Source organism: Mustela lutreola, chromosome 4 (genome assembly GCF_030435805.1).
Source record: "Mustela lutreola isolate mMusLut2 chromosome 4, mMusLut2.pri, whole genome shotgun sequence".
In the NCBI taxonomy this organism is placed as follows: Eukaryota; Metazoa; Chordata; class Mammalia; order Carnivora; family Mustelidae; genus Mustela; species Mustela lutreola.
This window is the reverse complement of record NC_081293.1, coordinates 26,182,930-26,205,800: the sequence shown is the minus strand read 5'-3', so window position 1 is coordinate 26,205,800 and position 22,871 is coordinate 26,182,930. Positions and strand designations below refer to the sequence as shown.

The 22,871-nt window shown below is 52.3% G+C and overlaps 2 protein-coding genes across 7 annotated transcripts; one reads left to right on the top strand and one right to left on the bottom strand.

Moving 5' to 3' along the window:
• Positions 1-1,003: 1,003 nt before the first annotated feature.
• C4H10orf95 (chromosome 4 C10orf95 homolog) lies at positions 1,004-2,643 on the bottom strand. The gene is made up of 2 exons (XM_059169073.1): positions 2,402-2,643; positions 1,004-2,246 (listed from the first exon to the last, which is right to left on the bottom strand). The coding sequence occupies exon 2, from the start codon at positions 2,196-2,198 to the stop codon at positions 1,539-1,541; it is 660 nt and encodes a 219-aa protein (XP_059025056.1). The 5' UTR covers positions 2,199-2,246; positions 2,402-2,643; the 3' UTR covers positions 1,004-1,538.
• On the top strand, positions 1,568-22,606 carry MFSD13A (major facilitator superfamily domain containing 13A). 6 transcript variants are annotated; one of them, XM_059169061.1, is made up of 8 exons: positions 1,568-1,706; positions 17,030-17,275; positions 17,714-17,796; positions 18,339-18,791; positions 18,924-19,047; positions 19,673-19,769; positions 20,250-20,696; positions 21,782-22,606. In XM_059169061.1, exons 2-8 carry the CDS (start codon positions 17,108-17,110, stop codon positions 22,042-22,044), a joined length of 1,635 nt encoding a protein of 544 aa, XP_059025044.1. In that variant the 5' UTR covers positions 1,568-1,706; positions 17,030-17,107; the 3' UTR covers positions 22,045-22,606. The 6 variants fall into 6 exon arrangements, with proteins under 6 accessions (XP_059025044.1, XP_059025040.1, XP_059025042.1 ...); XM_059169057.1 differs by lacking the exons at positions 1,568-1,706; positions 17,714-17,796 and adding an exon at positions 9,292-9,491 and having other exon boundaries at positions 20,250-20,421; positions 20,503-20,696; XM_059169059.1 differs by lacking the exon at positions 1,568-1,706 and adding an exon at positions 9,401-9,491.
• Positions 22,607-22,871: the final 265 nt, after the last annotated feature.

Below are 22,871 nucleotides of genomic sequence, written 5' to 3'. Positions count from 1 at the left end.
CTCTAGAAGCCAGGGCGAAAAGAAAAATATGAGTTATGAGATTCTTGGTGCTTCCAAAATAAAAGTAAACCATTCATCAGGAGAAACAAGTCTTCCCAAATGGTGAGGCTTAAGAACCCTTCCATGAGGTTCATAAATATAGCAGTATTCAGTCAAGTGGTGTACGACTTCAATAACATACCTGCATACCCAGGCAGCTGTTGGCTATCCAACAAATGGAAATTCAGTAAAAGCAATTCCATAAGGAGCCACATTTGGAGCCTGGGCATCAGATTTGGAGTTCTGCCAGACCCAATCTTAAAATTGGATTAGTGACCTAACCCTCCAGCTAACTCCTGGAATACTGCAAATTCAGCCTGTTAAAGACTGTTAGTAAGAATTAGGAGACAAGGGACACATGGGTGGCTCAGTTGGTTAAGCGGCTGCCTTCAGGTCATGATCCCAGGGTCCTGGGTTCAAGTCCCACATGAGGGTCCTTGCTGAGTGGGGAGCCTGTTTCTCTCTGTCTCTGCCTGCCACTCTGCCTGCTTGTGCTCTCTCTCTCTGACAAATAAGTAAATAAAATCTTAAAAAAGAAAAAAAAAAGAATTAGGAGACAAGAAGTGACATTCATCTTAAATTTCAACCCAGTGAATTTTCCGGGTAGGGTGGGTTGATTTTTACAGATGAAGAAACTGAGGCTCAGCAAGCCCAGTTACACGACTAGAAAATGTCAGTAGCAGCCCTAAGTCTATGTCTTAGCCATTCCTTCCTCTGCCACGTCTACCACCCAGGCTTCAACAAAAGAGCTTATGCCCGCAGAATCTCTCCCAGGGTGGTGGGTCAGGGCAAGTAGTGGGCCGCAGGGCCTAGAAAGCCTATGGTCCTACACTCTGCGAAGCAGGGAGCTCAGCCCTGCTGTGGGGAGGCACACCGGCTCTTCCCGAAGCAGGGGAGTAAGCCTCACATTAGCGAGATGAGGAACACCCCCACCCACCCCAAACAGAGAAGTGATCTCGCAGCATGCACTTAACTTCATTCATTTATTTACTTTTCACTACAACCTGCGGATAGGTGGGCCCTCAGCTTGGGCAGGAACTTAGGCAATTCGGGGAGCTGTGTTAGGCGGAGGAGGGGGAAAGGGAAAGTGGGGGCCTGGCGCAGGGCAGGATTCTAAAATAGGGAGGAGGAAGGAGAGACGAAACACAGGGTCCGCGCCCTTCTTCCGCCCCACAACCAGGTTTCCCAAGTCCGGATGGAAGGAAGAGAAACAGGACATCCACCCCGAGATGTTCTTGATCTCTTCTCGCCCTTCCCCCGCTATCCAGCAATATCGTGAGAGAAATCAGGGAAGTGCAGCAGGTGGGCGGCGTGCAGTCTTGGTTAAAAAAAAAAAAAAAAAATAGAAGAAGAAGAAAAACAAAAAGGCAAAAAGCGAGGTGCACCCAGCGCCAGCGCACCGCGGAGGTGTCCCTCGCAGCGGGCCGGCGCCGGCGGGCGAAGGGAAGGAGAGGCACGCGCGTGCTCACCGGGGCCGGCCGCCGGGCGCCGCGGCGTCCTCAGCTCCGGCCTTTCCTCTTCCTCCCGCGTCCACGTTCTGCCACTTCCGCGGCCGGGCTGCTGTCGGCGCTGCCGCTGCTGGCGGGCGGCCGCAGCACGCGCCTCTGCACACGGTACTCGGGCTCGGGGACGCGCGGCGTGGCCTGAAGCAGGAACTCGCCGCCGCGGTAGGTGACGCGCACGTCGGTGCGCGGGTACGTGCCGTACACGCGCCGGAGTTCCCGGCGCACCACGTCCGGCAATTCTAGGCGCGGGCCCAGCGCGTGCTCCACGCGGCCCCAACGCAGTTCCGCCTGCAGGCTGCCGCCTTCGGGCCACTGTGCCCAGCGCGGGGCAGCCGCCGTCTCCTCCCCCGCGGGCCCTTGTAGAGATGGCCCCAGGTAGCCGGGCGCCGGGAAAGGCGGGAGCAGGGCCGCGGCGTAGGCCTGCTGGAAGGCCCACGAGGGCAGCGCGGCCGCCAGGGGCGCGCCTGGGCGGTGGAAGCAGTGGTATTCCCGCGGAGCCGGCCACTCGCCTGCGCTCAGGCTTGGGGGCCAGCTGTAGAAGCTATGGGCGTGGATGGGGGGCAGCAGCAGAGGGCTGGGCAGGTAGGTGTAGGTGAGGGGCTGCAGCGGAGGCCAGACGCCCTCCTTGGATGCCAGGCAGCTGTGCGAATACATGGTCTGAAGCTCAAGCGGCGGGCATTTTTACTGCAGCATGGTCCATACCTAGGGTGGGAGTGTGTATGGATACTCTTTGTTTTGTCTCCACCACCCATCCCTGGGGCTTAGTAACCCAGGGCTCTGGTTCACAGCAGGAGCCCATGTGCAGCACCTGATGGTTTGAGGGGAACTCTTCCTAAGGCATTCAGCTTCCATCTCACCTCTTGTCCCAGGGCTGGGACGAAACCCAGGCTCTCAGTAGGCCGTAGGACCCAAGGCCTTTTCAAGCCTTCAGTCCTGAAGTGTTCTTCCCAGGTGGTTCCTCACTCGTTTCCTTCAGCCCAGGGGTAGCTGGTCCCAAATGCTGGTCCCCAGCCTTTGGGGGAGCCAGAGAAGTCCAGAGCAGGCTCCACTTCACCACTGTTTAGTGGCTCTGTTACCCTTCATGACCTGCCTCCGCCACACCTCCTGGTTTCCAGGCAAAGGGAAACACATTTTGCTGGCCAGAAGCCAGCCAACCTGTATCTACACTGGGTCACCTGACCCAGAAGGTGAGGCTTGTGCTCAGGGATGCCCCCACTCCTACATCACTGAGGCTGTCTTGGTGCCCTTTCCAATCAGTTAGCCACCTGTTCCCCACACCCCATGCTCCCAGCCCTTCCAAATGGGTTGAATTATCCTAACATTTGAGTGAAGCTCCTACACCAGGCACTGAATGATGTTGTTTATGAGCATCTAACTTTAGGTTTACATCAGCCCTAGGAAGGAGGTACTAAAATTTTCCCCCACTTAATGTAGGAGAAAGCTGCTTACCTCAGATTTGGTATACAGTAAATGTATTATGTGACTAGAAAACACTCCCAGTGTTGTAGGTTATGCGGGTTAAGTATCTAGCCCAAACTCACACAGCTAGTTATGGTAAGAACAAAATTCAACCTTATCTCAAGATTCGTGATTGGTAATTAGCTTAATAGCCAATCCATGCTGGGACTTCTTTCACTCTGTGTCCAATTCTCCCCCTCTAGAATGTTACATAAGGACTAATTCTTTTTATTTAATTAGTTAATTAAATTTATTTATTTATTTGACAGCTAGAGAGGGAAACAGGCAAGGGGAGTGGGGGAGGGAGAAGCGGAGCAGGGAACCTAATGCAGGGCTTGATCCTTGGACCCCAGGATCATGACCTGAGCCAAAGGCAGATGCCTAACAGCTGAGCCACCCAGGCGCCCCAAGAACTAATTAATAGCCATGTGATGAACATGGTGACATCATTTTCATCTAATTGATAAGGAACCAGAGGCTCAGAGAAGTCAGGCCACTTTTCCCAGGTTTACACAGTCTAGGTAGCACAATGGGATTTGAACCCAGTCCAACTAAGGCCAAAGCCCACCCTGCTTGGGTGAAGCCAGCAATCTTTCTGGTGTGAAGCCCTTTCTTGGGTGAAGCCCTGTCTAAGCTCCAGCCCATTCTGGCTGCAAGCCCGGGTGGTAGTTACTGGATACTTAAAACTGATACCATCTCCCAGGTGCTGGGCTGCTGGACCATCATACTTTCCTTCTTCCTCTTATCTTGACTCAGGAACCACCAGTAACCCCCTCCTCTTACGTTTTCAGTTGCCCCTCAAAGGCCAGCTACCCTCTGGGAAGTTCTGCACTCGCCTTGATGATGTCACACTTTTATATTCCTGGCTGAGCTGCTCTCTCAAGTCTTGGGCCATTGGCCTGGTGAAGATAGATACTGGAATTGGGTATCTTCCTGACACTCCCTACCCCAGAGCTCCAAGAGGGAGCCTCACCCTCTGTGCACTCCAGGAACTAGTCTCAGGACAAAGTGGTCTTTGTTGGGGGAGGTGTCCACCCCCAAGATGTCCACAACCTAATCCCTGCCAACCTGCAAATATGTTACCTTACATGCAAGGGGGAATTGAGGTTGTAGATAGTATTAAGGTTGTGAATTAGCTGTCCAAAATGAGATTATCTTGGATTATCTGGATAGATCCAGTGTAATTACAGGTGTCCTTAAATGTGGAAGAGGGAGGCAGAAGAGTCAGAGTGATGTCATATGAGAGTGAACCAGCTGTTGCTGGCTTCGAAGATGAAAGGGGCTCATAAGCTAAGGAATGCTGGCAGCCTTTGGAAGCTGAAAAACACAAGGAAATGGATTCTTCCCTAGAACCTTCAGAAAGGAACGCAGTTCTGTCAGCACCCTGATTTTAGTTAATGAGGCAGACTTCTAACCACCAAAACTGTAAGATAATTAATTTGTATTGTTTTAAGTAGCTAGGATTTTGGTAATTTGTTACAGTGCCAATAGGAAATTAATATTCCTCCCCCTTCCTGTTTATAACTTTGTCTTCTCCAAATCTCAGCACTTGAGGAATGTCCAAGACTGCCTATAGACTCACCTCACCCAGGCCTGGAGCTCAATCGTGGGCCCTGTGGAACTGGCCCCTTTCTCCTCTTCCTCCCACACGGGGATCTGGTCACACCTGGGTGGGAGGTGGGGAGCGTGTGAGAGCAAGCTCAAGTTGGAGGCTGGGAGGGTGAGAAGCCTGTGTTTTGTTTGTTTGTTTGTTTGTTTGTTTTTAAGATTTTATTTATTTATTTGTCAGAGAGAGAGAGAGTACAGGCAGACAGATGGCAGGCAGAGGGAGAAGCAGGCTCCCTGCTGAGCAAGGAGCCCGACATGGGACTCGATCCCAGGACGCTGGGATCATGACCTGAGCCGAAGGCAGCCACTTAACCAACTGAGACATCCAGGTGTCCCGAGAAGCCTGTACTTTAATAATCGGTCCCTATATGCTTGCTGAAGACCTCTGCTGGTCGGGGGTTGGTTCAGGTAAAATGGGAAAAATAAGGACCAAACTGTGAGTTTCTCAACATTCATCCTGATTGTAGTAACAGTTTCTAGATTTGGGGGGTCCCATACCTTATGTACTCAATGAAGTGGTTCTGGGGGAGTTGGCCATACTCTGTCCTTAAAGTTATGGGTGATTTATGGCTAGATCAATTGCACTGCAATCCCTCTGGCCGTAAGGATTGGTTGAGAGTAGCCAGGTGACTCAACTGGTCAGTGGGAGCCAGGCCCAGGACTTTGTTTTCTTGGCGTGGAGGGAAGTGCATTCTTTCCCCTGGACAGAAATCTGAAAGAATACAGTCTGGGTGGAGAGGTGAAGGCCTATAGGAGCATGGAGACACAGAAGAAGTGGAACCAAGGGACAGAAAGAGAAATTAAGTCCTGCTGACATCATTTAAATGTCCAATTTTATTGAGATATAATTGACATACACGATTGTATAGGTCTAAGGTATACAGCAAATGATTTTACTTAAGTATATGATGAAATGATTAACACATTAAGTTTTGTTAATATCCATTATCTTACACATAAAAATTTTTCCCATGTGATGAGAACTCTTAGGGTCTACTTAACAACTTTCAGATACTCATAATCATCATATGTATTACATACCTAGTAGTTCTGGAACTTTACCTTTTGACTACCTTCCTCCAATGCTTCCTCCCCACCCCACCCCATAAATTCCTTTCTTTCTTAATCTGGTTTGAATGGAGTCTTTTTTCTTTTCACACACCAGTTGTGTTTACTTCATATAAATTTACAGAAGACAATGAAATAAATTTCTGTTTTTAATTACAAAACACCATCATCTGCGTCCTCAGAAAATTAAAAGTTTGGGTTATCACACTGTGGGGTGGAGTCTTCTGTTGTTTGCATCTCCACTACACCCTGAATGTTTTCCCCAGCAGTTCATGAAAAATTTCAAAATGCAGCAACCTGAGTAGTTTTTGATTTGCGAACCCCATGATCAGAGGCTCTCCTGTTGGCAAAGTAGAGGATAGATTGGTGAGAGAGACTGGAAGCTAGTCTTGGAGGAGGTTCTCACATGAGCCCAGGAAAACTGACAACCAAAGCAGGAGCTGGGAATGGAAAAGAGATGGGAGCAGATACACCAAGAATTGACCCCATATAACTGCCTGGGTGGAGTGGGTAGATTAGAGGTTTGGCTTAGTTGCCTGGGTGGGTAGTCAAGGCAAGCCTGGAGAATAAAAACAAAAAAACAAAAAAAACTCTTGCGGGTGATTGGAAGTTGAGGAAATGGTGCAGTCAGGGAGTTTGTTCGGGGAACTGTCGGGCAGGTGGTTTTATATTCAGGCTGGAGATGGGAGGTGGGGTAGTCATGAAGTGAAAAGTAGTAGGTGAAGGGCTGAAACAGCTGCTACCTGACCTGACCCGCACCTTACTACGTTGTCATGGCTGCCACTTTGTTGGGTTCCACTTAACACCTTTTAAAGGCAGCAGTCTTGTGTTGGAAGTCCCTTTTACCCCAGATAGCCCATGACCTGACAAGTTTGAGTGAATAAATGAGAAGAGTTTTGAAAATGGAAACTTGCAGGGTGGTGCCTGGGTGGCTCAGTTGGTAGCATCTGCCTTCAGTTCAGGTCATGATCCTGGAGTCCCAGGATCGAGCCCCACATCCATCTGTCCATCTGTTCATCCAGCTCCCTGCTCAGTGGGGAGTCTGCTTCTCCCCAACCCTCTGCTCCACCCCCCCAACCTCGTGCTTTCTCTCTCTCTCTCAAATAAAATTTATTTTAAAAAAGATTTTATTTATTTGACTGAAAGGGACACAATAAGAGAGAGAACACAAGCAGGGGGAGTAGGAGAGGGAGAAGCAGGCCTCCCATCCTGCAGGGAGCCCAATGTGGGGCTCTATCACAGGACTCCGGGATCACAACACCAAAGGACTGAGCCACTCCTCAAATAAATAAAATCTTTAAAAAAAAGAGAATGGAAACTTGGGGGACCTGTCCTTTGATTTTAGAAAGCCCCTGGGAAAAAACGTGCCCTGGGAACTGAGGAGGAGTTGTTTAATAGGAGGAGAACATGATGGAACCTAGATCAGAGAGGTCAGAAGCCGAGGGAGGAGAGAATTTCGAGGAGAAAGACTGTTTATGTATCTATTTGTCCCACAATCTAGGGACTCTGATATGACTCAAGAAGTCAGGCAGATGATATGCCCCAGTTGCATCTTAGGTCCCTTCCCAGTTAGCTCTGTGGCTGGCAATCAGGAAGGAAGATTGGAGATAATCAAGACCCAGTCCTGGTGCTGGTACAAACACCATTACATTGCTACGTTGTCTATAAAATTAGAGGAATGAGGGGGCGTCTGGGTGGCTTAGTTGGTTGAATGTTTGCCTTGGCCTCAGGTCATGATCCCAGAGTCCTTGGGATTGAGTCCCTCTTTGGACTCCTTGTTTGGAAGGGAGCTGCTTCTCTCTCTTCCTCTGCTGCTCCCCGTTTGTGCTCTCTCATGCTTTCTCTCTATCAAATAAATAGAAAGATAGATAAATAAAATCTTTAAAAAAGAAAAAATCAGGGGGGTGAGGAGCTTCAGTGTAACCATGAGACATTAAGTGCAACATAGGGGGCAAAGTTTTCCCAATGGATTACATTCATTTCTGGCTCCTTCGCAGCCCTTTCTGTTCCCCTGTTTTCCCACTGGACTGGAGGGCCAAGTAAAGAGTCAGGGTTGTTTTGCAACAAAGGCACATGCTGGTCAGAAATGGAAAGGCAGGGGAACTCCTTTACTCAATTTATGGAGGTCCTCGTGTGCCAGACAACATGCTGAATGCTGGGTTTCCAGCCTTATATTCTCAGCCAGGAAAACATAGATGGGAATAACGGGTTGGGATGGGGGAATAATGGTCAACTTCCTTTTAGTCATGAGGGCTTTCTGGAGCAGGAGGGGTTCCAGAAATTGGTTGAAGTCCAGAAGAGAAATGATGTGGCTTCAGGGGGATATAGGAGGTAAGAAGAGGAGGGTCTGAAGGGGCAAGGTCTGAATGTGGCTTCAGGGGGACATAGGAGGTAAGAAGAGGGTCTGAGGGGGCAGGATTGGGGAGAAATGATGGTGAAAAAGATGGGGAGAAAAGTGGTGGATGCTGGGAGCAAAGTTCACAGGACTGCTGGGGCACCACAGGAACTGGTTGGACAGACTCCAATCCCTGCTTATGAGGGCTCTAGTGTTGGACCATTTGCTGTAGGTGGGCCCTTTGCCAAGTTGTCAGGCAGGAGGAAGAGGATGATTTTCCTGTTGACAACCATCAACAAAAACATAATGACCAAAAGCTGGCAAAATTCTGAACACTCCCATTTCTTAACTAATGCCTACAAAATCCTTCTAAGGCATAAAACAGAGGCTCATAAAAGGAAGTTCCCTTAACAAAGAAGTGGAACTAGGGGACCAGGCCCCAGGTCCTGGAAAGCTAAAGCCCATACTCATTGCCCCATAACCCAGGATTAGAAAACAGGAGGTCTGAAGTGTGTGCTGTTTGGTTGCCTGGAAAACTAACCAGGCTTACAGGCCTATTGTGAAAAGACATGGGATATCCTCACCAGACTGGATTAAGCAAAATAAAACTTGACTTTGAGGCCCTTGGCAGGGGTAGGAAGAGGAAAGACTCCTGTTCTGAGAGTCAGGAGAGCTTGGTTCTAGCTGGGCCTCTTGCTTGTAGGAAAGTCATTGAATCTCTCTGAACCTGTTTCCTCCTCTGTAAAATGGGGATAATAGCACCGGCCTCCCAGGGATGGTGTGAGGACTACAAGTTAATGGATGCAGAGTGCTTAACACAGTACAGGGCACACAGCGAGAGCTCGGTACTCCTTTTACTTTATTATTCTTATTTTTAACTCGAGGAGGTTGGGTTGCATGGTAGCTCTCCTGGGACCGGCGCCTGTGGCCTGAGCCCCAGCGCCTCCACATTAAGCTGGGGCTGTCCACTCTCGAGGGGCTCACATTCCAGCATCAGGGAGTCCCAGGTTGCGCCACTGTCGTCCTTTCATCCGCCTAGCTGTGCATCTAGTCAGACCACATGGCTCGTAAGAAGGTGCTGTGCTCTCTTCACTCTGCGAATTAATACTAAGGAAGGACAGGGAGAGAGAGGGGAGCACTCAGAAAAGCCTTGTTGATTTTAAGTGAAATGGACTTTAAGCAACTATAGAGGTGAAGGGGGGGTGAACCGTCAGGAATCCAGGCCATCTGCTCTCTTCTTGCCAGCATCTACGTTTTCTTCTCGGTCCCCACGGGCACGCGCCCGTGACAAATATGGCTGCGGCAGCCTTGGGCGCGGGCACCTGCCGGGGCGCGGTCCCGGGAGCCGCGCGGAGCCAATCGCCGGCAGGGGGCGGGGGGAGAGGCTGGGGAAGCTGCCGGCCGGGCGCGCGCAGGCGCACTGACTCGCACCTGGCTCCAGGCAGCCGCAGGATTAGGCTTCGCCTGCCGCGATATTGGTGAGGGGCTGGTACGCCGCCCGGGCGCGGGGACAGGAGCGGGCCGGACTGGGGGCCAGTCAGACGCAAAGGACGGACCCGACGGGGACAGGAATGCTGTCTGCTCTGGGAGTCCTAGGGGCTGTCTGCCGAGGCGCGCGCGCGGGGTGGGGGTGTCCCTGAGGTGATCAGGTTGTGGGTTGGGAGAGCCCTTGGGGCAGGATGGGAGAAACTTGGGCTCAAGGGTGGAATCCTTGAAAAAGGGCTCCTCGGGGGTCTGGGGTCGCGGGATGCCTCGGGCCGGGATCCATTTCATGAACACAATGGCCCTTACCCCTGGTGGCCTAGTGGAACCACTTGGGGAGATTTAAAAGAACACTGACGCTGGGCCCCATCCCTGAAAATTCCGATTAATTGGTCAGGGATGAGGCCGGGGCCTTGGTATTGAGCAACTCCTCAGGTGATTTTAACGTACAGAGAGGCTGGAGAACCACATGTTTCAGCGCCAGTTGTTGCGTAAAGAGCCTCTGGGTTAGCCCCAGACTCCTTGGTGGCTTGGGAGGGGCTGGTGGTCCCAGGGTGAAGTCGCTGACCCTCCAGTGCCCTGGGAGAGGAGGAGGGTCCCACCCCCCAGTGAGGCGAAATTTCATTTCCAGCGTGAGGAGGATAGACCTATTAGTATTTGGAATGGAGGGTGCCACCCCCACCCCGCACCCCCTTGCCAGGGGAGGCCCTCCTGCCAGGACTGGACTCTGCTGTGGGGAGGGAGGCTGGGCAGGGGGACGGGCAAGGCGGGTGTGAAACAGGAGAGGCAGCAGACAATTGAGAGGTCAGCCGCTTGTTGAGAAAAGGACACACCTAATATTTGTGCAGGGTGTTACACCTTTCAATTTCATTTGATACTCCTGAGGACAGGTAGAGAATGGAATTATTTTCTCCTGCCTCATAGATGTAGGAATAAACTCAGACGGCTAGTTAGTAGTGATGATGTTCAGACTTGACTCAGGGCTCGCAACTCCAAATTATGCTTATTAGTAGCTTTCCCCCCTTTACACTATACTGCTTCACATACAGTCATTAGTCCTTTTGAAGGGAATCAACACCCACCCTCCTGATGCCCCTCACTCTAGGGGCCCAGTCTGGCATTCTTGGTTTCCTCCACCAAATCCACCAGCTCCCAGCCACTATCGGTTGGTTCAGAAATCAAGGAGATGCTACTGTTCCCATCCTTTCTGTTCTTTATCTTCCAGAAGCCTGATGGGTCAAGAGAGAGTTTTTATGCCAGGGGACTCCTTCCAAACAGATCTGGTTCTGTCACCTCAGCAACTGCCCAGTGCCCCCCTTCCGTTGTCCTCAGGACAGAATCTTATGTGTGATTTACAAAACCCTTTCTGATCTGGTGTCTCTCTACCTCCTTGCCCTGAGCTCTCTTTCCATACTGTATCTGCTTTCCTTAGCACATGGTACAAGGTTAATAAATGTAACTTTTTGTCATCACTCTCCCTCTTTGTGCACCTGTTGCCTTGCTATATGTGTTGTATTCAGCAGGGCACATCAAGGTTCCCCTGGTTGCCTCTTTCTGACTCTCACAGCCAAGCAGAGCTGAGGGGCACAGTGGGATTTGGGGGTGGCAATCCTAGGGCTGCTGCTTCTCCCTAGTTCTGGGGATACCCATGTTGGCCTTTTAGGGGCACACTGACTCAGCAGGCATTAACTGAGCACCTACTGTGTGCTGAAGGAGCCTGGTGGAAGCAGGGAGTAGAAAACTGGGGTCTGACCTGGTGCTGCTCTTACAGAGCTTGGGTGCTGGAGGAGGGCTAAGGGAGGCATTTGGATCCTGATCAAGGAGCCAGGGGACCTGAAATGGGAGAGAACACCTGCCTGGGTGTACTCAAGAAGTCTTGTGCCACTGAAATAGGCCTTGAATCAGCAGGATTTGATAAGATGGTGGTGGGGTTGGGCATAGTGACATGAGAAATGCTGAGGTTTTTTAGTCAAAAACACCAGTTTTGAATCTGCCCCAGCCCCTAATAGCTCTGTGATTTATTTGATCTTTAGAGCCTTGGTTTCTTTGTTTATAAAATGAGATGGAAGTAGTAACAAGAGTTGTAAGGATTCTTGATGATGGGGGTAAAAGCCAGGCCTACCCAGATGCCTAAGAAATGATATGTAGCTACATTTAGGGTGTTTTAGATGGAGGGGACAGCATGAACAAAGGTGTGGAGGTGGCATTTAAAAGAGAATATGAGGGATGTCAGGATGTACCAGGCAGCGAGAGGTGTCTGTCCATGTTGGGTGCTGGAGAGACCACTTCAGTCGTGGATTTGACAGAAGGGAACACTGACTGAAACCCTTTAAAGGTCTTGAAACCAAACTCCAGAGACAGGAAAAAGAATAACAGTAGCTACTGCTTATCGAGGATCTCCTATGTGGCAGGGACTGTACTTGGTGCTTTGTGTACCTTTTGTTTCAGCCCCACAGCAATCCAAAAGGTTGGCAACATCCCCTCTTTATTTATTTTTTTAAAGATTTTATTTATTTATTTGACAGAGAGAAATCACAAGTAGGCAGAGAGGCAGGCAGAGAGGGAGAGAGGGAAGCAGGCTCCCTGCCAAGCAGAGAGCCCGATGCGGGACTCGATCCCAGGACCCCGAGATCATGACCCGAGCCATGACCCGAGCCGAAGGCAGCGGCTTAACCCACTGAGCCACCCAGGCGCTCCACATCCCCTCTTTATTAAAGATGAGGAGACCAAGGGTCAGGGGAAAGGAAATGCTGGCTCAAAACCACATAACTGGGACCATCCTAGCACAAGCATGGGCTCTGGGGACCTCCACCAGGCTCTTCTGCCAGGTGCCAAGGTGGGGGTGGAGTTGGCTGGCTTACAGGGTATTTCACCCAGGTTATGCAACTAGGTTGGTGTGGGTTCCAAGCTGTTCCTCCCCTGGAGAGGCAGGGTTGCTATTTTCTGCTGGGGCTTATTGAGGGTAGGAGGATGAGTAGGGGCAGGCATTTCCTGAGGGAGGAGCAGAATGTAGAAGAAAAATGGCTGCAGTGACCCTCCACACTCCGCCCCCAGCACCCTCTCCTGGGCAGAGGCTTACCTGGACAGGTCGCTTTGGCACACCCCCCCCGCCGCTCCCCACCCCCGCACCCTGCCTCTGGCTGTGGTGGGGGCCTGTATCTAGCTCTCCTGAACTGTGCATGTGTTCTTGCTACTTGTAGACTCTCCTCTTTTGATTTAGCCTTGTGTGCCCTGTCTTCTCTCTCGAATTCCCTTACCGTGGGAAGGGGCCGGATTACCAGGCTATTCCCCTGCTCTTACTCTGATCTTTTATGAGTGAGCCCGAGAAAAAGCCAGTTTCTGAACATCTTCTGTGTAACAGTGCTCTGGGCTCCTGGGCATTAGTTTAGTCCTGCCTGCTTTCCTTTAAAGGATGGGCATTATTATTCCCATTCTACAGGTGAGGAAACTGAGGCTCAGACAGGTTAAGTGACTTGCCTGAGGTTACATTCTTAGTAGGAAGTGCAGGTGAAATTTAAGCCCAGCCTCTCCTGATGGCAAAAGTAACACCCTTCCCATGTCACCACCTCTGAGGTTTTCTGCTGTTACCCCAGCAGGGGTGCAGGGAGCCAGCTGGTGGAGGCTGGGGACTTGCCTCCAGGACTCACCTTCTCCAGCCTCCAGGGTAGGTCATTGGTCATCCAGCTGGGGGCCTGGGAGGCTTCATTCCCTTTGGACAAAGGCTTTGGAGGTGAGGCAGGGGTGGGGGTCTGAAAGGCCCTGGGGAGTCTGAGAAAGTGAGCTAGGTTAAGGATAGCAACAGGGGTGCCTGGGTGGCTCAGTGGGTTAAAGTCTCTGCCTTCGGCTCAGGTCATGATCTCAGGGTCCTGGGATCAAGCCCCACATCGGGCTCTCTGCTCCGCAGGGAGCCTACTTCCTCCTCTCTCTCTACCTACTTGTGATCTCTGTCAAATAAATAAATAAAATATGTATATTTTAAAAAGGATAGCAACAGATAGCTTTGCAGCCCCCCAAACACCTTTAGATTATTACTCACCCCATCCTTGTGTAGTGGGTTTGGAAGGTCTGAGAGGCTCCATAGCAGTAATCTCTGAAGTTTGTCCACTGCACTCATGTGCTAAGTGTTTGAGAGTACTTTCCCCTTGATTGTTAACAATAGTCCTAGAAAGGTTGGTGCCATATTGCAGATCAAGAAACAGACATAGAGGGGCGCCTGGGTGGCTCAGTGGGTTAAGCCGCTGCCTTCGGCTCAGGTCCTGGGATCGAGTCCCGCATCTGGCTCTCTGCTCAGCAGGGAGCCTGCTTCCCTCTCTCTCTCTGCCTGCTTCTCCGACTACTGGTGATTTCTCTCTGTCAAATAAATAAATAAAAATCTTTAAAAAAAAAAAAAAAAAAAGAAACAGACATAGAGAGGTTAAGCAAATTCCTCCAGGTCACACAGGTAGTAAATGGTGCAGTCAGGACTTAAGAGGCCCCTAATTCTGTTTTCTTTCCACTACGTTCCTTAGAAAGTTCCAGGGAAACTTCTAGGGTGATGGGTATGTTCATGGTCTCCACTGTTGTGATGGTTTTCCAGGTACATATATGTGTTAAAACTGATCAGACGTACACTTTGCATATGTGCTGATCCTTGTGTGTCAGCTATACCTCTATAAAGCTATGGGGGGAAAAGTACTTCCCACCAAATGTTCCTTCAGGGCCTCAAGGGTTCCAGGAAGAGGCATAGCTGGCCATCGTCCTGCTTTGCGGCAAGGTAGGATCACTGTAGCCTGGGAGAGTCTCTCACAGACTTAGTGGCTGGTTTCTAGTTTCCGGTTGCTCCAGCTACTTCTCCTTTGCTCATTCCCCAGCACTAGACATAGACGGGCACCAGGTTGGATCTCTTGAGCAATTGCCCTCATTTTCCATTGAGCCTGAGAGACCCTGAGATTCCCTTCTTTTCCTCCCCACTCGGCCTGTTTTTCTATCAGAGAGTGGTCGTGTCCAGTCCACCCTCCCCGAAGGAGATGGAGGACAGAGAGACAGGCTCTGACCTGAGAAACCACACAGTCAGGTTGTTATGGGGGCAGGCAGGAGAGTCTGTGGTATGGTGGCAGGAGGCATCTGTAAGGGGCTGGAGAGAGTCTGGACACAGTGCTGGCTCTTGAAGGATGGGGAGAGGGGAGGCTGCTTCCAGCAGGGGCACTACCAAGGACAAAGGCGGGGCTAGAGGAAAGAGTGGCTTGAAGACCCAGGGAAGGCTGGGCTGGGCAGAGGCCCTAGAAGAGTGGGCACAGAGTGGGAGCCTTCGTGGGTCATGGGGCAAGGACAGGTCCTGGGAGTCACTGCTGTTAGACGGGCTGAAGTTGGCTCTCCAGGGCCTGACTATGATGGGAAGCAGAAGTTTCAGCTGTGTGTATCTGTATGTGCGTGTGCATGCGTGCATACACTAACATGTAGATCGCACACGTGGTCAGGCATGGTGTTACAAGGACTCAGAGAGGAACAGCCCCCAAGGGTATGTGTGAGTTTCCTAGGGCTGCTGGAACAGATTACCACAAACTGGGTAGCTTAAAACAACCAAAATGTATTGTCTCAGGGTCCAAAACAACTCCAGCTGGTCACGCTCCCTCTGGAGGCTCTAGGGAAGAATCCTTCCTTGCTTCCTCCTAGCTTCTGGTGGTTGCCTGCAGTCCTTGCACTCCTTGGCTTCTAGCTACATCGTTCCACTTTCTGCCTCTGTCCTCACATAGCCACCTTCCTTCTGGATGTGTCTGTCTCTGTGTCTAAATTTCCATGTCCCTGTAAGGGCCCACCCAAATTCACTATGATCTCATCTTAACTTGGTTACATCTGCCCAGATCCTGGTTCCAAATAAGCTCACACTTACAGGTGCTAGAGGTTAGGGTTTGAGCATATCTCTTTTGGGGGGTATGATTTAACTCACAATGGGGAACTGGAGAGAAGGAAATCCTCTAAGCTTCCCTCTGGGGGTCAGACACAGGGTTATTTTTCTGAAAAGAGGATGAAAGCTTTGAATCTAAAAAAAGATTCAATGCCTCACTGCCTAAACTGCGGTCATGGCCCCGTGGTCGCCACCTGGGCACCCCTTTCGAAGTGCAGAAGCTGATTCCTCCCCAGACCTCCTGAGTCAAAATCTGCATTCTGATGAATTACCCACATAACTTGAAAGCACTTTCCAGTTTAAGAAGGCCTGCTCTAATAAAGATCTGACTTTTATTTCCTTCCCTCTCATGTTTGTCTGTCCAGCCTCTGTGTACAAGTCAGACCAGTTGGCAGCCAGGCACCCCCACTGTGCTTTGTTCACTCTTTTCCCATAACAGGTTCTTGAATTTCTCATCTATGTGTTGAGGTGGCCCACAGGCTTGCCTTCTCTGGGGAGCATCTGCCTTGCTGAGCCAGTCCCTTTATTGCATTGTTGGGCCATGTCCAACTTTTTGCTGTTTATTACCATTGCTGCCTTGAATGTCTTTGTACATGTTCCTTTGGGGTTCATTTCTTGAGATGGGATTTCCAGAATCAAAGTGTGTGAGCGGTTGTGGATTCTATCACTCTTATATACCTGTGGAACCTGACATCACAGCAACACTCTCTGTTCTACCCAGCAGCGCATAGGAACCTGATTTAGAAGGTCAAGTGGCAGACTTTAGAACCAGAAAAATCTCCTACTTTTTTGCTGTATGACATTGGGCAAGTTACTTAACATCTCTGAGCTTCGCATTGCTCTCTTTTCACATTGTACGAGTGCCATAAATTTTGTAGGGATTTTATAAATACATATCATTATATTTATATAAATATAAATCATGACACCACCACTATCCATTTATCAAGCACTTTCCCTGAGTTACCTCCCTTGATCTTTATATTCCTCTGCAGAGTAGGCATGATCATCCTTTTTTCCCTTTTACAGAAGAAGAAACTGAGCCCAGGTTAAGTAGCTTGCCTGAGGTTATAGGGGCATTGTGTGCCCAGACTCACAGCTGGCATGTCCAGATTGTTAAGGTTTTTGTGATAAGATAGTGTAGATGAAAGAAAATACTGAGCACAGTGTCCTAGCCCATGACCTGGCTTCGAACTTGTTGGATGCCTGCCTTTTTTTCCCACGCTTTTATCAGTTTTCTTGGGTTAACTCAGATAGTGGTATCCAGACTAGCACTGTTTCGGTTGTTATGTTATTGATGAATCTCTAGCTTTGTTTTGTGTACAAACTTTCTCCCAGTGGAAATGAGGTTGTGGGTTTTTTTTTTTTCTTCTTTAAGATTTATTACTTTATTTATTTCCATGAGCTGGGGCGGTGGGCGGCAGTGGTCGTAGAGTGTAGGGGAAGGGAAAAACAGCAGACTTCCCACTGAACAGGGAGCTAGACGGGAGTCTCAATCCCAGCACCCTGAGATCATAACCCAAGCCAAAGGCAGATGCTCAACCGACTGAGCCACACAGCCACCCCCGGAAACGAGTTTTTAAATGATTCAGAGGTCTGGGGTTAGGAGCAGAGCTGGCTCTGATCCCTGCAGCTAACTTTCTCCCCCAGGGACAAGGATGGCCAGACTGCTCTTGAAGGATGTGAGCACTCCTCAGTGTTGCTGGAGCTGACGCCAAGCTGGCAGCCATGGGGCTGGGCAGGCTCCAGGCCTGGATGCTGGGCCTTCCTACTGCTGTGGTCTATGGCTCCCTGGCCCTCTTCATCTCTATCCTGCACAATGTGTTCCTGCTTTACTATGTGGACACCTTTGTCTCAGTGTACAAGATCAACAAAGCTGCCTTCTGGGTTGGAGAGGTAGGCCAGCACTGGGGGTGGGGGGGGCGGCGCAGAGCTGGGCAGATCGCAGGGCTAGGTCCCACCCAGTCCAGAGCATGGGGCAGGCCAGGTTGCCCACCGCGATCTAGTAAGAAAAGCTGGAGCTGGAGGTGTTGACTCCTCCTTCTCCTGGCCCCTGTCCTCTGAGCCTGGCATGGTTCTAAATATTCACATATATGACAAAATGTATTCACATAGGTTAACTTGTCAGCTGGATAAATTTGCCCTGGGTAGGTGAGCGTCTGATGGGGGCAGTGGCTGGTGGAGTGGGTTTTAGCAGAGGGACTGCCCTGAGCAAAGGTTTGCAGGCAGGAAAGCGGGACTCACCTTTGAGGGGTGGCGAACAGGCTGGGTAGGGAAAACTCTGGAGAAGAGGCTGCCTAGAGCCCACCTGCCCCATCTCCCCTCTGCCCACAGACGGTGTTTCTCCTCTGGAACAGCCTCAACGACCCCCTCTTCGGCTGGCTGAGTGACCGTCACTTCCTCAGCTCTCAGCCCCGGTTTGTGTCCTGGGGATGGCTCACAGCGGGTCCTATCCCGCCCGACCCCTCCCCAAGGGTGCCTGTGTTTGGGGTGGGGAGAGAAAGGGAGAGCATTTTCAGCTTTGGGCCAACTCCCTCCCTTCCCAAGGTCAGGCAAGTGGGAGAAGTGGCCTTGACTAACTGTTGCCTTGTTCACCTGGGGAGAGATTTACCCCAGCTTGGCTTGTCAGGTCCTCAGAACTGGGAGCTGTACAGCAGACCCTCTCTGCTGCTTCTGGCAATTATCTTGACTCCATCCCTGCTTGAGCCAAACCCTGAGAAATAGGTATCCCACCACCCCTTGGCCATCAACCCTGGCAGGCTCACAAGAGAGCAGATGAGAAAGTATACCTCTTTTGCTTCCTAAGTCAGAGGCTGAGGACAGGGGGCTCAGTGGGCTCACTCTGGTGTGAGTTTCATACTCTGGGCCTCTGTCCTCCCTTTGGGGCCTGGGCAGAGGGGGAACTGGGGCTAGCCAAATTGGTAAGAGCCACTCCCACCTTTCCTCCTCTCCTTGGCAGGTCGGGCATTGGGCTCTCCTCGAGGGCCGTGGTGCTGGCACGGGTGCGGGCCCTGGGCTGGCATGGGCCGCTGCTGGCACTCTCATTCCTGGCATTCTGGGTGCCCTGGGCCCCAGCTGGCCTGCAGTTCTTGCTGTGCCTATGCCTCTATGATGGCTTCCTGACACTCGTGGACCTGCATCATCATGCCTTGCTGGCTGACCTGGCCCTCTCTGCGCACGACCGTACCCACCTCAACTTCTACTGCTCCCTCTTCAGTGCGGCTGGCTCCCTCTCTGTCTTTGCCTCCTATGCCTTCTGGAACAAGGAAGATTTCTCTTCCTTCCGCGCCTTCTGCGTGGCACTGGCCACTGGCTCTGGGCTCGGCTTTGTGGGGGCCACACAGCTGCTTAGGCGGCAGGTTGAGGCAGCTGGCAGGCAGCCAGAGTGCCCAGCCCTGGCTGCGGATGGCGGGTGAGTGGCCTGGCCCAGCGCCCTGGGTTCCCCGCAGCACACAGAGTCCCCTGGGGCATGGGCGGCTGCCTGGGGGTGGCAGATGGCTCTGGCCCAGCCCCAGGCCATGGGTGACTCCCCTGTGCCCTGTAGCCTGTGCGGAGAGGAGCTGCTCACAGGCTGCCAGGATGCAGGCAGCATCACTCTCGGCCAGTACCTCCAGCAGCTGGCACGTCACCGGAACTTCCTATGGTTCGTGGGCATGGACCTGGTGCAGGTATGGGAGCAGCATCCCCCCCAACCCCCCACCGACAGCCAGGATGTGCCTCACTCAGGGGAGCAGGCGCCTTAAAAGCTGGGCCTCATGTGAGCACTGCTGGGTGATTTGTTAGCTGGGACACAGGTCTGTTCGTTGAAAGGCCTGGATTCTAGGACCATCAGAAGTCCTCACTCCCTGTGTGACCTTAGGCAGGTCTGTCTCTCAGGGCAGCTGTGTCTTCACCTGCAAAAGGAAGCTGTGAGAAAGAGGTGCCCCTGGGGAACTCTGTGACAATCTTTTTAAAACACTAAATGCCGCGCCTGAAACACCTGTAGCATGTAAGCTAGCTAAATTCAGAAATAGATGGTGTTTATACCAACAAGATTGTTTTACAAAAGTGTTATCAATTAAAGAGAAAAAAACTTAATCATTCATTTTGACAGTTTTAATCATTCCTTCTACCTTTTAGCAAAATTAGATGAGCAACAGGAATCTGGTGTTGGGTTTTATTCTGGCATGTTCCGTGGGGAGGGACATGGGGTGAAAGCCTGCTCTTGTTCTCGGCGCTCCCCAGTCGGCTTCCGGCCTGCTCCCAGCTCCCCTCCAGCCCAGCAGCCTCCTCACGGGGGCCGTTGGGTTGCAGGTCTTTCACTGCCACTTCAACAGCAACTTCTTCCCCCTCTTCCTGGAGCATCTGTTGTCAGACCACATCTCCCTCTCCACGGGCTCCTTCCTGTTGGGTGAGTGGGTGCCGCAGGCAGGCTGGAAGGCCCGAAGCTTGCCGCCCAGCTGCAGGCGCAGCTCGCAGGGGTGCAGGGGCGGGGGGCGGGGTCCCTGGCGCTGCCTCCAGCCTCCCGCTCAGCTGTGGGAGGAGGGGGTGGGAGCGGGTTGCGGTGCGAGCAGGGTGTGGCCGCTGTGGTCTCGGTGATGGCGCCCCTCACAGCGCGGCTGACAGGCTTGGGTGCGCGTCTTGACTGCTTGTTCACTGTGCGTCCTTGGGTGTGTTTTCTTTAGTCTCTTTGGGCCTCCACTTACCATCTGTGAGGCAGGGGCAATCACAGGACTGATCCTGAAGGGTGGAGAGGATTAAATAAGTGGACGTGAAGCTCGTGGCGCAGAGCCCGGCATGTCGGGAGGCTTCCGTCCGTGCCCGCTCTGACGCCCGCGGCGGGCATGTGCGCTGGCAGCGCCCCCTGACAAGGCTGCGCCCTTCTGTCCAGGCATCTCCTACGTGGCCCCCCACCTCAACAACCTCTACTTCCTGCCCTTGTGCCGGCGCTGGGGCGTCTACGCCGTGGTGCGGGGGCTCTTCCTGCTCAAGCTGGGCCTGAGCCTGCTCATGCTGTTGGCTGGCCCCGACCGCCCCGGCCTCCTCTGCCTCTTCATTGCCAGGTATGCCTGCGCCGCCCTCCCTCACCCCCTCCACCTCCGCTCCACCTGGTCATCCTTGCCTCCCCCTTTCTTCGTTGGCAGCAACCGCGTCTTCACGGAGGGCACCTGTAAGCTGCTGACCCTGGTGGTCACTGACCTGGTGGATGAGGACCTGGTCCTGAACCGCCGCAAGCAGGCGGCCTCAGCTCTTCTCTTTGGCATGGTGGCCCTGGTGACCAAGCCGGGCCAGACCTTTGCCCCACTGCTGGGCACCTGGCTGCTGTGCTTCTACACAGGTGAGGGCCTTGGGACTGGCACAGGGCTCTTGAGGTTCCAGGGTTCAGAGCTTACCTGGCACAGCAGCTGACAAGCTGGGTCCAGTCATGGGGAGAGAATGGCAACTGGCCAACAAGCTGTGCCTGGTCCACACCTCCTCCACCACTGCCCAGGTAGAGAGAGAAACTGAATGTCCAGTACTTCCCATGTTTCAATAGTTCATTCATTCATTCATTCATTCAACAAGCATGTATAGAATACTTTCTCTGCCAGGAGCGGCTCCAAGTTCCTTTAGGGAGGTAACAGTGGTCTTTGCCTTCCTGGAACTTACATTCTGGTTAGAAGGACGGGTGGGGTTGGCGACAAAGAGCCAAACAAGAAAAGAGCGATGGTATTGGGAAAAGTGATGGCAACATAGGCAGTGTGACTGAGAAGCTACTTAGTGTGTGGTCCAGGAAGGCCTCTTTGCGGAGATGACACCCAGGATGTGGACTGAATGACAAGAATTGGGTCTAGAAAGATCTCAGTGAATCCCGGACAGGGAGGGGGCCAAATACAGAGGACCAAAGTATCAGGAGTGGCTGGAGACGAGGCTGGGCAGCAGGGAACTCTGTCTGTCAGCACAGGGTTTGGAGTTGATTCTCAGTGTGAATAGAAACTGTTGCCAGGGCAGTAGTGACATGGTCTAGCAGGGCAGTGACATGGTCTGGTCTGTTTTTTAAAGTTCGCCCTGACAGCAGTATGGAGAATGGGCTATGGGGAGGCGGTGGCCGAGGCCATGGAAGCTTGGAGCTGGCAGTGCCAGGGTTGCTGGAAGAAAGTGTCTGGGTGTGGGGTGTGTTTTGGAATTGGGGGGAGGGGAAGGACTGGCTGCTGGGGAGTGGGAATTGCTGGGGACTCCATTTTGAAGAATTGAGGAAGGCTTTGTGCTTATGGGGTGGATGATGGTGCCAGTCACCCAGAAGGGAAGCGCAGGGTAAGGCAAGTTTGGGGGAAGAAGGGAGTTGTGGTTTAGCATGCGTGTGTGTCACTTGAGATGTGGCACTGGGGACCTTGGAGGAGATCGGGGCTGATCCTGTTCTTTCTGCACGCTCTCTCATCCTAGGTCATGATCTCTTCCAGCAGCCCCCACTGACCCCTGTGGGGAGTGCCCAGCCCTGGCCAGAGCCCCCGGCCCCGGCCCCAGCCCAGGCCCCGACACTCCGCCAGGGCTGCTTCTACCTGCTGGTGCTGGTGCCCATCACCTGTGCCCTGCTGCAGCTGTTCACTTGGTCCCAGTTCACACTGCACGGGAGACGCCTGCACATGGTCAAAGCCCAGCGCCAGAACCTATCACGGGCCCAGACCCTGGATGTTAAGATGGTGTGAGATGCAGGCACAGCAAGGCCACCCTGCTGAGGACGCTGTCACAGGCCTGGGCAGGAGCCACTTTTGCCAGGACCTTGTCCTGTTCCTCTGCCTCCCTGGGGCACAGCCTGGAGGACAGATGGCAGAATGGGAGCCTTTGAGGCTGAGCCAGGAGCATCACTGAGGTCTAAGTTCTGGCTTGGCTGTCTGGCCCAGCTTGGACAAGAGCTGGGCTGTATGTGCTCAGGGACCTGCTTCCCTGCCGTGGGGCAGGAGGAAGAGGAAGACCAAGAAGGGAAGGGGCTGTCTGCGATCACATGGGTTTGCTGTAGGGCATGGAGGCCTGTCCAACCACCTGGCTGGGGCTGGTGCTGTGTAGGCTCCGAAGCCACTTTCACCACTCAGGGGACTCTGTGAGTCCCACCGCCCCCTCCCTCTACCTTTCCAGTGGTTTCTCTGACCTCTCTGCTTCAGTTGTGCCTGAAGTATTGTGCCCCAGCTGCTGCAGGGCTTCCCCACCCCTATCTGACCTCTCAAAGAAGTTCATGTCATCGCAGACTGATTAAAGTCAGTCATTTCTGTTCCTGAGGTCTGTGCTATGTGCAGGAGTGGTGGGTGGGTGGGGTTGGGAACAGAATTCCTCTTAATAGGAAAAGCACCTGGAGAACATTTTTCTGTAGATGAGTTGGTGGGGGTAGGGGGACACCCTTATCAGAGTCACTGAGGTAGCAGGGAGGGCGTGCAGACCGGTAGCTGCATGAGCATCTGGGGGCAGAAGGACTTGCAGGCCTGTGGTCATGTCCTGGTGCATTTCCCATACACCACTGTCAGGCATGGGGAGTGAGGAA